General features: G+C 35.7%; 1 protein-coding gene across 1 annotated transcript; it reads left to right on the top strand.

The window, feature by feature from the left end:
* Nucleotides 1-507: 507 nt before the first annotated feature.
* On the top strand, nucleotides 508-12,837 carry LOC134849698 (thioredoxin-like protein 1). Its single transcript, XM_063866534.1, has 6 exons — nucleotides 508-827; nucleotides 1,304-1,612; nucleotides 10,124-10,196; nucleotides 11,542-11,720; nucleotides 12,007-12,111; nucleotides 12,657-12,837. The coding sequence occupies exons 1-6, from the start codon at nucleotides 633-635 to the stop codon at nucleotides 12,684-12,686; spliced, it is 891 nt and encodes a 296-aa protein (XP_063722604.1). The 5' UTR covers nucleotides 508-632; the 3' UTR covers nucleotides 12,687-12,837.
* The last annotated feature ends 389 nt before the right edge of the window (nucleotides 12,838-13,226 follow it).

Genomic DNA, 13,226 nt, shown 5'->3' with positions numbered 1-13,226 from the left:
TTTGGCCTGTTTTTCAAGTTTTTGCGTGCGGCGCAAAAAATTTGGCCAAAACAGGGTATTTTCAGTGCTTGGGAGAGCTCGGAAAATTAATTTGGTCGACCCCTGAAAAAAGATCGACAAAATTTTCGAAAATTTTATTAAAAACTCGCACACCAATACCCCCCTCGCCCCTCGATAAAGTCCTAGATCAGTCTCCGGAAATTATACAAGAAATCAGTGAATTGTATTAAATTCAGGCTTGACTTTGAACTTGATTACATTGCAGTCTGAAAACTTAATATTTTTGATCAAAGACGCAAGTTATCGTGGCATCGCTGCTGGATTTTGTTTTTGTAAATATTTGAATACTTGTACATAGTGTGAATTCAAGCTACCTGTTAAATCATATCTGATCAATTGAATAAAAAAGAAAGGACTTTTAGTAAAACTACTCCTTACGGAGACATCGAATAAAGGAACTCAAGATTCGTTCTGCTCTATCCTCATGTAAAACAAAGTTGAATTTTTCAGAGGATTGATGCTGGCTCTGAATGATTAATTGAAGCTGTTTTATTCTTCGTTTTGTGGGTGTGTAGTTTTAAGAAACCTTGAGGCAAAGTCGATCGTGAGACATTATAGTAAGGTTAAATAGAATGGTGCGGGAGTTGGATGCAGATGGTTCGTTTGAGAGGGTGGTTAGAGAGGGTGCTCCGGGGGACAAACTGGCAGTTATTGACTTCACAGCTGCCTGGTGTGGACCGTGCAAAATGATAGCACCCACATTTGCTGGTTTCGAGAAGAAATACACTAACGCTTTCTTCCTCAAAGTTGACGTCGACAAGTGCAAGGCTAGTGTGATGGTGGTATATGGACGAGACACCAGCTACCATATTTAAACTGACCTAAATTACTGAACAGTTATATAATAGTTATGTGAAAATTCAGTAACAGAAAATTTTGTAAAATCGGATTTCTGTAACTATTCCTACCCCCCGGTACCTAGTAACAAGTTGCACCCCTATAAAGATATAGTTGAATTGTTATACATATGTAAATTTTGTACCTAGTAGCGAATATCAGTAACGGAAAATATTTGTACCTGGTAACGTGAAACAGTTAAATAGATCCATAAAATCATGCACTTTTTAAAAAAAATAATAACGTAGCTTCCGGCTGGTTTATATATTCAGCATATTTTTAGTTCACTTATACCTCGGCTGGTTCATTCACGCAAAGTATTTGTGCATCCAACATGTCGAACTAGCATCAATTGAAGACGTTTTTCTTCTAAAGTATGTTGTGTATAAGGGGACTTGTTGTTTAGGTGACAGCCACGAAATACGGCATAACAGCCATGCCCACATTTGTGATGATGAAAAACATGGTCGAGGTGGACAGGGTGAGTGGAGCAGACCCAAATGCCCTGGAGGCCAAGATCAAACAGCACTACTCGGCCGCCGCGGACGTCAGTGGAGACCCGATTATGAAGGATGCACCGCCGGGCATGCAGTGTCTGAACAGTCTGATCAACAAGGCTGAATTTGAATGTCTGAACGAGGACTCTGGCAATCCTGGTATAAACTGTCTCCTTACAGACTCAGCCGCTGTCACAAAGAGCGACTGCGATGAGCAAGTAAGTGCTTACGTGATAGGAGATTAAATATCAAGTAAATAACTAATATGTTGAGAATACCTCGAAAGTGTCCCAGCGATACAAATAATTGCTATTTTATAAATGAATATTTAGGCAGGCGATTATCAAGCGTTATCAAGTCGGAATGTAGACTTTTTTGTGTTAATAACTAGTTTAACAAAATAAGTTGAATCACTATGCAGCTGAGATGCTCAATTTCATGAAAATTCAAATTTAACTGCTGGGTTGGTACTACTTACTACAGATGCAATTGTTTATTTCTCCCGATAAAAAGCGTTGTTGGATGCCCCCGTCTACTACGGTTGCAATCATGGCGTTGTTTTTATAAAAGCAACTTTTATGTTCATCATTCTGTTTGAAGCGACCGGAGGTGCGGATTAAGATAGCTTGTTTTATACGCTTGCGACTAGCAAGCGCTATCAAATCGGAATGTAGACTTTTTCGGGTCAACAACTACTTTAACAAAATCAGTTGAATCACTTTTGATGTTGCTATCATTTATTATGCTGATATGCTCTCGTGCTAAATTTCATGAAAGTTCAAATTTAACTACTGACTACTCGGTGAGTACTTGTTTCTACAGGGTAGTTTCAGGGGGTTGCTAGTTTGAGTTTGAAATTTCTTGCTTGACGTTTCTTGCCTTGATTTGCTTTTTGATAAAATTAGGTATTATGAAAATGTATGGCATTGGGTTTTTTAGACCTTTTGAAAAATTTTATCACTTGTTGCAAAAAAAAGTTTTTTTTTCTCGAAAACTTTTCTACCGGTTTTCAAAAAAGGGTATCAGTAGGGAGATCGCCTACATTCTTGTGTGCCCACATATTCCTCTGGTCTCTTTTCGATTAAGCCCTTTGTCTACAGCCTTCAAAAAGCCTGTGACGGATATTTGACCGACATGTTTGATGTTTTTTCGCTTTCTCAAAAACAAATCTAGTAAATGTGAGATTTTGGTTTTAAAGAATAGAACGGATTTGAAAAGCGCCTCTCCATAACAGTCAATGACCAATTTTTTTAACACATAAAATTATGGCCCTCGGAATTTTGAAGTTTTTGATTTTTTTGACAGTTTTTTGAATTCTTTTTTCATTTTCTCGAAAACCAACCTTTCAAACCTGAGCCTGAGGTTATAATTCAATGGAGATAACGTGGAATGAGAAGCTCCCCTTTATTACCCGCCACTCATAATTTAACCCAAAGTTATCGTCCTCGGAAAACGTCAATTTTTTTGATTTTTGAGTGTTTTTGTTTCTAATTGTTTACTAAAAAATACCCTTCCATATCTTAGATTTTGCGATTAATCCAAAGAACTGGTTATGGGAAGTTTTTTTTGCATATGCGACTACGCCCATTTTTTGACATAAAAAGTAATGGTTCTCGGAAAAGACAAATTTTTGTTTTTGTTACCGTTTTTGGAAACTTTTTGACTCTTCTCGAGAACTACCCTGCCAAACCTGGGTTTTTGGTTTCAATCGAAATTACATGTTAAGTTAATTTTTGTATCAGTGGCTACCACCATTTTAAGTTCAATCTATGGATAAAAAGGAGGAAGTAAAATGTGAACGTGAGTGTAACGTTATGACAGTTATGTTTTTCAGTTCATTAGTAAAATAGCCTGTTAGCTCGCGGCTTTTTAGTACCGTTCAAATCAGCATCAATAGGTGAATAAATCTTACTACAGTTTTTTTTGAATTTACGAATGGGTGGGAAGCTGAAAAAAAAGCCATTTTGACCATTGCTATTTTAAATTAACCAAACAAGAATTACGAAGATTTTAAATAAAAACTGAAAAATTAAGATTGTTTCTTCTTTTTATTCGTTTTTAAGCGAGAGAACTTTTTCTGTATGTTTTATACGTTTAAAATGCAGTTGTTTTTTGCCTAACTCCTTACAGAGTGCATCAGGTGGAAATTGGTATGCAAAGCGTAAAGTTCAATAAATAGTATCACACTGATCAACAACGATAATTTTTTGAGGTAGTCAAAGTTTGGAGTAAAAACTTCAAAACTACTCTAACCGACACTATTCTTAGTTCCGCTAATCTAAGTTCCGCTACTCCTCAATGTCTAAAAGTCTAGTTTTAACAGTATCGAATTGTTCGGTTAATATAAATTTTAGTCAATTTCTTTAAATTTATATCTTTATTACAATTTGACGTCGATTATTACACTTGCGATCAGCATAGTGTGTTAGTATGAACCTTCCGTCTAACCTAAATCTCAAATAAAAGTGCTCATTACAATTGTTCACTTATTTGAAAATTTCACTGTATCATTGGAAATTGCATAGCATCTGTTCTGTTTTATTTGCTGTGGCTAGTGTTTGGTGTCTATTAAGCTTCCGTGGCTGAGTGTCTGGTGTGTGAGAATCTTAATCTATTGGTCGCAGGTTCGAATCTCAGGTTCGAGGTAGCAGAATTTTTAATGATTCGAGGCTTATTTCTAATTTTATTTTTGCACTTTGTAAAGCTGCTTCTTGTCGTGTTCGCGCAAGTGTTTGCGAAGCGAACCTTCGCCTCTGTGTGATAATTTATCGCAGTAACGACATTGCAGATGATGGAAACGAACGCAGGCTTGGACTTGCGTGATAAGTTTTTGAAGACGTTAGGAATAGGTGAATTGTAATGTTTTTATTGAATTCCTCCTTAGTTGCACGAAGTTCAAAAAACCAGTTTATTAACATTAACATGGCTGCAACCTATCATTGAAGAAATTGGCTCTTTTACCCTTCAGCCTCCCAAAAAATATATAGTTTCGACTAGGTCAAATTGGATCGTAATATGTTGTCTGCTTGTGAAAAAATAGAGGCATTTCATCTATACACTTGTATAAACTTGCAAAGCCACTGTTTTCTTTTTAAAGCCATTAGAATACGGAGGAGGTGATTAAAAGAGCAGGAAGGAAAAGCTTTTCTATATTGCAGTTTGAGATTTTTTTTACTAATTGCGAGGGAATTAGTTGCATTTCTGCTTAGCTGTTTTTCGCAATCGTTTCCATGATCCACTCTCTGTACACTGGAACGCGCATGAAGATAGTCGAGTTATTGTTGCAACCGGTGTTACCATAGCTCACTGTGCCATACACACAAATAGCCTTGTTGTTTTTCTTGTTAACTGGGAACAGGGGGGATCCGCTGTCCCCATTGCAGCATTGAGCGCCATTCTGACCTTGTGAGAAAAGAAAAGGATCGGGTCAAATCCATATTAAAAATACAGTAATATTAAATGGCTTTCAAATGCGAAAAGTGGGGAGTTTTTTTGTGTATATAACTGAATTAGAATCAACTAATTTGAATAGTTATTTCTTAGTTTGCTTGTCTCTGTCTGCTGCTTGTATATTTTCCTCGTTAACTTACCTTGCATGCATATCTCAATGTCTCTGATTGGTTTGTTGTAGATTGTCATCGGGGGACAAGTTGGCTTTTCAGTGAGTTTCAGTGTCTCCAGGTACTTGCTGATGGAGTAGGGGTGTGGCACTGTTGTCCCTCGAGCCACCACTTGAAGGCTGACATTGCGATTATCTGTCGTGCAGTTTACGTCGCTATTTTTTCAATTTTTTAAAATCTCAAATAATAAGTCTAAGAAAACTTGTGAAATCAATGAATATGTCCTCTTTTCACTGTGGTAAAACTGAAACAGATAAACGTTTTTTTTTGTTAAAGTACATGATGAAATTTTGCTTAGAGATTAAAAAAAATTACCGCCAGAACCTTCCTTTTTTACGAGTCAGGAACGTAATTAATTCTCTTATATAGACGTTGGTGAATTTTTCTGTTTATTTTTTTTGCAGGAAAAAGTCTAGGAATAAGTGACATAAACGTAAAAACTTGATCGACTTCGAATTTCACACGAGGATTTTGATTTTCAGATTTCCCAGAGGATTAAAAGTTTAAGCATTGAGCTAGTTTTCTTAAATAGGGCAATATTTATCATAAAGTGTTAATCATAAATTGTTCCCGAAGTTCGAAAAATTTTAAGGCCATATTCGAATGTTTTTTTTTCTATTATTTTTTTCCTATTTCAAGTACTTTTTATTTCTTTCCGTTCATTGCTTTTTTCCAACTGTCTGTCTGTTATCTATGTTTGTTTACGATTATGTTTTACTCGGTATATTATTCTAGGTAAAATGCCTGTGTAGTTTTTGTCGCATGGAGGCAGGAATTGGGGCGTGTAGCTTCCCATCTTCGTCACTTCCTTGCTCAGTTTAAGCAGTGCAACGTCCGCTATCATTGTCACAATTTCCTTTTTTGACTTGTCGTTTTCTGAATTGTTGTATTCGGTTTGGGTGTAATCCGGATGTGCAAATATCTCGATGCTTATGTTCTCTTTGGGGGAGGGTTTATCTAGTTCGAAGCTGCCAATTTCAACATGGTAGGTTCTGTTCTTGACAACGCAGTGAGCGGCTGTTAAGACCCATCTACTATTTAGCAAAGTGGCCCCACACACTTTGTTTTTGTTCACTATATGCAGCTGGGCGAAGAAATACCTGTTGTGAGCACATTGCTTAAGATCGGTGGTCAAACGTTTAAGTTTTGTTTCTGGACAGCTGGCTATTGTCACGGTAATCAAGATTACTGACACGATTAGACTGGTCATGTGGTGATTACTAGACATATTATGACAATCGATATTTGACCACAGTCACTTGATAGATTTACGTCGTTGTTATTTGTGAATAATCTGATGCAAGGCAAGTTGATTCTCACCGCTTTTTATAATTTTCATGAACTAATTCTATTTCGGCGGCAAAACAATGCAACAATTTTTTTTAAATTGGCTTGTTGGCGATATTTTTCTTACAATCGATATAATACTGACAATTAAATTCCCCGCAAAATTTTAGTTCAAATATTGCTTGGTGATTAGAGTGTTAGCCAGTCGGAGTGTTTTGAATGATCTTAACAGCAAAAACGTTGAAAAAGTTCAATATTGGGAAGAATAAATGATCCAGTTGAACAACATGGCTCTGATGGGAATATATTTGAACTAGAAAAAAATGAAGAGACCTTATATAAGAATGAAAATAAGAATGTAAATTTCTAAGTAGTATTGAGGAAAATAATCGGACGGTCTGGGAAAAAAATAAGTGAAAGCGTTGAATTAAATGCACAAAAAACTCGCAAGAGAGCTTGAAATAGCTTATCATGAAACTAAGTTTGTAATGAGTTTTTTGTCATCAGATGGTTTGCACCCGAGACCTAAAAAAATACATGAATTGAGCCAATATCTGTATTCTGCTCTTTAGATCCTCTGGTAATGTACTCCTTAGAGGGTCCACTTGGTAAGGAGCAAAAGAACTCTGATGTTTTTAACTTGCTCGAGCTTTTTATTTATAATAATATACGATGAAGTGCTATGTAATAAAACATAGAAATTAATAATAGGAAACCACGCAAACCTACAAAATACAAGAAACAACCTACGAAACTCCTCAAAAACGAAACTCGAAGATGTGTCATTCAACCAAACCGAAGATGTTTCGTTCCTATCGCCTAATTCTGGTGAAAATTTTCACGCGGAATAGTTATGCATTGGTAAATATTTGTTTTTCAAAGCTAACATTGGGGGAGAAGGGATGAAAGAAACGCGCAAGAAAGCTTAGATTTCAGTGCAATTTTTTTCTCTTATTTTAAGAGACTAACGTAACATTAGTTTTGGCCTTTTTACTTCCAATTTATCATGAATCATCATCATCATCATAGTGATTATGATTGTGATGATGATTAATTGGAACTAAAAAGTCCAAAACTAATGTTACGATTAGTCTCTTATAGTAAGAGAAAAAAATTGCATTGAAATCTAGGCTTTCCTGTGCGTTTCTCTCATCCCCTTTCCCCCAATGTTGGCTTTGAAAAACAAATGTTTGCCAATGCATAACTATTCCGCGTGCAATTTTTTCACCAGAATCAGGCGATAGGAACGAAAACTTTATTTTGCATTTAAACGTAAAATTTGCCAAGAGAAAATTCTCTTTACTGTCCCTTCTCCACCTACAGCTTTTTTTAGTCTTAGCTCTGTTTGTCTGGCCGTATTGTTAATTATTCAATAACCAGGGTTGTTTGATTTAAATCTAGTGATTTAAATCATTGATTTAAATCCGATTTAAATTTCGATTCAAATCCATGGTGGGAAATTTTTCTCAGTTGGTGGCGTTTTTCCCGCCAATTATACGTCAAATTTTACCCGCCAGTTTTGTAAAACTGGTCTTTTGTAGGAGGGTTTTAATCCAAAACTGAAAGTTGATCAACTTTTTCCACAATACCCGTTATTTTAAGATTTTTTCTAACACTTCTTTTGGTTTTTCTAAGACACTCGGCAGTTTTTGAAAAAATTGGATTTAAATTTAAAAAAATTGACAAAAATAAAAAAATCTGATTCAATTGATTTTTAAATTTAAATCGGATTATTATGCAACCCTGTCCATAATAAACAATATTGTCTCCGGTGGATGTTCATCAAACCATCATATTTTGAAGCCGAAACTACCGCTGAATTACTGATTAATAAGTTCTTTCAAGTTTAACTTCTTTCTAATTCAGATTTTTTGGTACGTCAAAATGTTATTTCTAGTTGCACCGTATTCGATCACAGATTTCAGTTTCCAGGGCTTAAACAATCATAGAGGTTCTCTCAACTTCGTTTTAATTTGAAATCGTATCAAAGAAAAAACCAAAAAAATATTTAAACGTAAAATTTGCCAAGAGAAAATTCTCTTTACTGTCCCTTCTCCACCTACAGCTTTTTTTAGTCTTAGCTCTGTTTGTCTGGCCTTATTGTTAATTATTCAATAACCAGGGTTGTTTGATTTAAATCTAGTGATTTAAATCATTGATTTAAGTCCGATTTAAATTTCGATTCAAATCCATGGTGGGAAATTTTTCTCAGTTGGTGGCGTTTTTCCCGCCAATTATACGTCAAATTTTACCCGCCAGTTTTGTAAAACTGGTCTTTTGTAGGAGGGTTTTAATCCAAAACTGAAAGTTGATCAACTTTTTCCACAATACCCGTTATTTTAAGATTTTTTCTAACACTTCTTTTGGTTTTTCTAAGACACTAGGCAGTTTTTGAAAAAATTGGATTTAAATTTAAAAAAATTGAACAAAATAAAAAAATCTGATTCAATTGATTTTTAAATTTAAATAGGATTATTATGCAACCCTGTCCATAATAAACAATATTGTCTCCGGTGGATGTTCATCAAACCATCATATTTTGAAGCCGAAACTACCGCTGAATTACTGATTAATAAGTTCTTTCAAGTTTAACTTCTTTCTAATTCAGATTTTTTGGTACGTCAAAATGTTATTTCTAGTTGCACCGTATTCGATCACAGATTTCAGTTTCCAGGGCTTAAACAATCATAGAGGTTCTCTCAACTTCGTTTTTATTTGAAATCGTATCAAAGAAAAAACAAAAAAATATTTTTTGAATGAAATCGAAGAAAGTGAATGCTCCATGAAATTATAATTTCAATAAAAATACATGTCATTTTGGATTAGAAATGAAAGCATTTTTAAGTTTTCAATTGAGTTAGGTTTTAGGGACGTGGGATGTAAGATGATATATTTTCGTGTTATTGAGTTTTCGATGCTGAATCCTTGTAGGTGTTAGACTTGAAGTGTACATTTTAAATGTCGCAGTTTAAAATTGATAATGATAGCGTTCTACTTCAGCAATTTTGTGAAGCGTTTTTCGGATCAAAAACAATTTTTTCTGCAAGTGTTGTTTTTAAATAGTGAACTACCGCTAAAGAGGATATACTGGGTATATAAATTTGTCCCTACATTTTTTTACTGTATGTTATAAACCAAAGTCGTGTTGTCTGGTACGGTCATGCCTGGCGTCACGATCCACAAAAGCTGCAATGCTGACTCAAGATCATTTCGCAATGCTTTGCTTTGCCGAGTTTTGATTAAATGCTCAGTTTCGACGAAATTGAATAAGCATGGCGCAAGAGTCCGTGGCTATGTGAGTAAGACGCGCTGCCTTTAGTACAAAGGTCGTGGGTTTGACTCCTGCTTCGGTCACGGCGGTTGGAGGGGTCCTAGCGTCATCCGCCTGCCCTCAAGCTAGGACTGGGTGCGGCAAAATGGATGACATCTCTCTCCCCCAAGGAAAGAATACCCAAGATTGAATAGTGGGAGCTGGGCTAGGGGCTTATAAAAAAAGCATGGCTCAGAAATCATTTCAGATATAGCGATTATTGATTTTGGAAAATCAGAGAAAGGGCAGAGAAAGGCAGAAGGCTTCGATCTGAAACAAGTTATGTAATTTTTTCGACTAGCTGATTGACGTAATTCAGTTAACCTTTACACAAAGTGTAGAGTGCATCTTTGATTTATATTCTGTAATCCTTATTTAATTAATCTTTTTGAAAGACATGGTATCTTTGGTCTCGTTTTGACGTTTAGGAGCTTTTGTTATATGGGTCTATGATGTGTTATCTTTTGGCCTGGGATCTTCTTTTATTACTTAGAATAGCTGTTTTGTTTCAGCTTCTGCTGAGGATCGGATTTCAGCAACCCGTGAAGTTGCACTCCATCAGAATTGATCCTTCCCAATCAGGAGGTGAGGTCCCGACCATTATAATGCTGTGTATTATTAGCTTGGTAATTATTATTCGAACTTGATTGTATTTCTGTGGCAAGTCTCATCATCGTGATTTCTTTTGACATTTTGGTTGAAATGAAGAGGAGGATGTTGATTCACGATTATCATGGATCTTTACACGTCTTTGTAAATCTCGATTAAATGGATGTTGTATTCTATTATATATTTAAATGCGGGTATCACTATCTCGCCATGTTTAAGCTTTTTCAACGTATTATTTTTGCATGTTTAACGAAAGAATTTTTAAACTTTTTAAGCCATATCGTTTATTGCAGTGGTTTAAAATAAGCAGCCCAATAGTGGGATGCTGTCAGGGTGTCCACGGGTTGCGAGTTTGGCCTCCAATTACGAATGTTCAAATCCTTTTAGTGAACGAGATAGTTCAGAAAACTCAAATTACAAAATATTTTACATTACTTGAAATTCCCGACCCTGTATTTGGGTGCTATCAGAGTACTCTCAAGGATTGCAAATCTTTCCTCCAAATATGACCGCTCAAATCCTTGTAGTTTTCGAGATATGACGTGGTTTTATGATTTCTCTTTATTTTTTCAGAAAACTTAGATTTTAAAACATGCGAAAGAAAAGAAATTCTTTACCTTATAGGTGGGCACTGTGAGGGTAGTCTCAGGAGTTCCAAATTGCAAATCTTCGTTCGAAAGCGATAGCTCAAATGCTCTTATTTTCCGTGATGTGATTTTTGTTATGTCTTTTTTATGTTCACAAAATTTGAATTTCCCATCTCTATAGTGAGGCTATATCAGCGTACTCCCAGGAGTTTCGAGTTATGTTGCCTCCAAATGTGACTGCTCAAATCCTTGTGGTTTTTGAGATATGATGTTTTTTTGTTATTTTTTCAAAAACTTTCAGAAAATTTATTTAGTTATTTTTCAAAATTTGACATTCTTAACCTTGTAGTTGGGAACTATCAGGGGTTGCGAGTCTTGTCTCTAAGTTTGACGGCTCAAATCTTGGTAGTTTTTTTAAAAAAATTTCAGAAAACTTCAGAATTAAATTTGTTTTCAAAATTCGGAATTCCCACCACTGTAGCCAGGTATTGTAATGGTACTCCCAGGAGTTGCAAATCTTGCTTCCGAAGGCAATTGCTTTTAGTTTCCTAGATTTATTTCATTTTAAGATACGGTTCTAAATTGATTTTAATTTTTTTTCAAGGAAATTAGTTAAAGGATGCATATTTTATTTGCAATATACGCGGTTTTATGAGTTGCTATGTATGGGCACACTTTGCGCTCTGAAAGGACCGTTTTCAAAATATTAACCCTGCATAATGTGATGCGTTTAGGTGTGGAGGAGGCTCCTAAGCAAATAAATTTGTACGCCAACCTAAGCAGTTCCCTTGACTTTGATTCCATAGAGTCCTGTCCGCTGGCACAGGAGTTGCAGCTAACCAAGGATGATGTGATAGCTCAGAAGCCAGTAGAACTTAAATATGTCAAATTCCAGAACCTCAACTCCCTCACAGTGAGTGTACATGCAGTGGTGTAATAATATTTATTAACTACATAATCCTAGAGTTATTTACTTTGGATCATAATGAGCAATGAGTTAGTTTATTTGTTGTTATCTTTTTACTCCGGGATAAAATTGTCAGACTTGAATGTTGTTCATCATCAAAATAAACCAGAAGCAGTCAACTGATTCGCGTTAGCGTTCATCGTTTGACAAAAAAAAATCTTTCAGTTTTTGTTCGATTTGCTTGGTAGATGATCGTCTACGGACCTGCGTCCCAGCAGAACATGTTTTTCAGGTTTTCATCAAGAGTAATTTTGGCGGGGGTGATGTGACGTCTGTGAAAATGTTGGTCCTTTACGGAACCCCTGTGAATCAGACAAACATGAACGACTTCAAGAGGGTAAGTTAAATCGGCGAAAACAAACCGCCATATCTAGAAGCCGCAATTACATCAGAAAAACAAAAATTACATCAGATTTACGTAACAGTTGCATAATAACAGTGAAAATTAGATGTTATGTTGCTCAACAATAATACTTTTTGGTTTGTTGGAATGGTTATCTCTTTCGGCTTTTTTGACCCTTCGGCTTGCTGGACTATCAGCTTAAAATCTAATATTTCTGATGCATTCCATCACCTCCACAGTTTTTTTGTCACTAATTCCTCTGGTGGTTTGAGGTTTTCGAACGCTGTCTGTTTGACTATAAGGTACAAACGCCATCATTTGGCTTGCTTAATGTCTGCAAACAGTCTCATCCGAACTACTTCTTCTTCAAACTAACCAAATAAACCATATCTTTCCTGAATATAAACGGCTCTTTCATGCAGAATGTCCTATTTAAAACTGTGAATTCTGATTGGCTCAAAACATTTTTTTTATTAAGTGAACGATTGATTAAGGGCTAGGGTTAATGCTTTTTGTTTACTTCAGTAATTGTGTTTCAGGTCGCTGGAAAAGCGGGAGAAGCGCACTAGTTATGTTGTCACGAACCAAGTTAGGAGACTACAGCTACATCTAGACTCAAAATGCGATATGGAGTTTTGTGAGTGGACTGAAAAATTGATGTGATTATTTCGGTTCCCTCAGAATTGTTGATTTAATTTACTTAATTGAATTGTAAGTTCATTCGTCTTTTCAGATGTACAAGAATAGAAATGTACTCAGTCGGTCTCATCTGAACTCTAGAAGTTTCAATTCAAGATCAAATTGATGTTGTTTGTCTAAAGTTTGCCTTGCGTACATTGTTTATATTGGTTAAAGTTTTCAAGTGTTACCGTAAACTATCTTCTTAGCAGTATGAATCACCCTTAATCTGGGAAAATTAATGCGACAAGGAGGAGGCACGGAAAGTCTTTAGTTGTAGTCACCAGGTTAGCAACTTATGCTTTCTCAAGCGAAGTAGGTTTTATCAGAAAACGAGAAAAAGAACGAGTCACGTCAGCTTTAAATTTCAACTATGGATTGAGTTTAAAGCGTTTTGAGTGGAAAAAAACTATAACTGTTTTCTGTATAAT

This window comes from Symsagittifera roscoffensis, chromosome 1, assembly GCF_963678635.1.
Source record: "Symsagittifera roscoffensis chromosome 1, txSymRosc1.1, whole genome shotgun sequence".
Lineage (NCBI taxonomy): Eukaryota > Metazoa > Xenacoelomorpha > Acoela > Convolutidae > Symsagittifera > Symsagittifera roscoffensis.
This window is presented reverse-complemented; position numbering and strand designations above follow the sequence as displayed.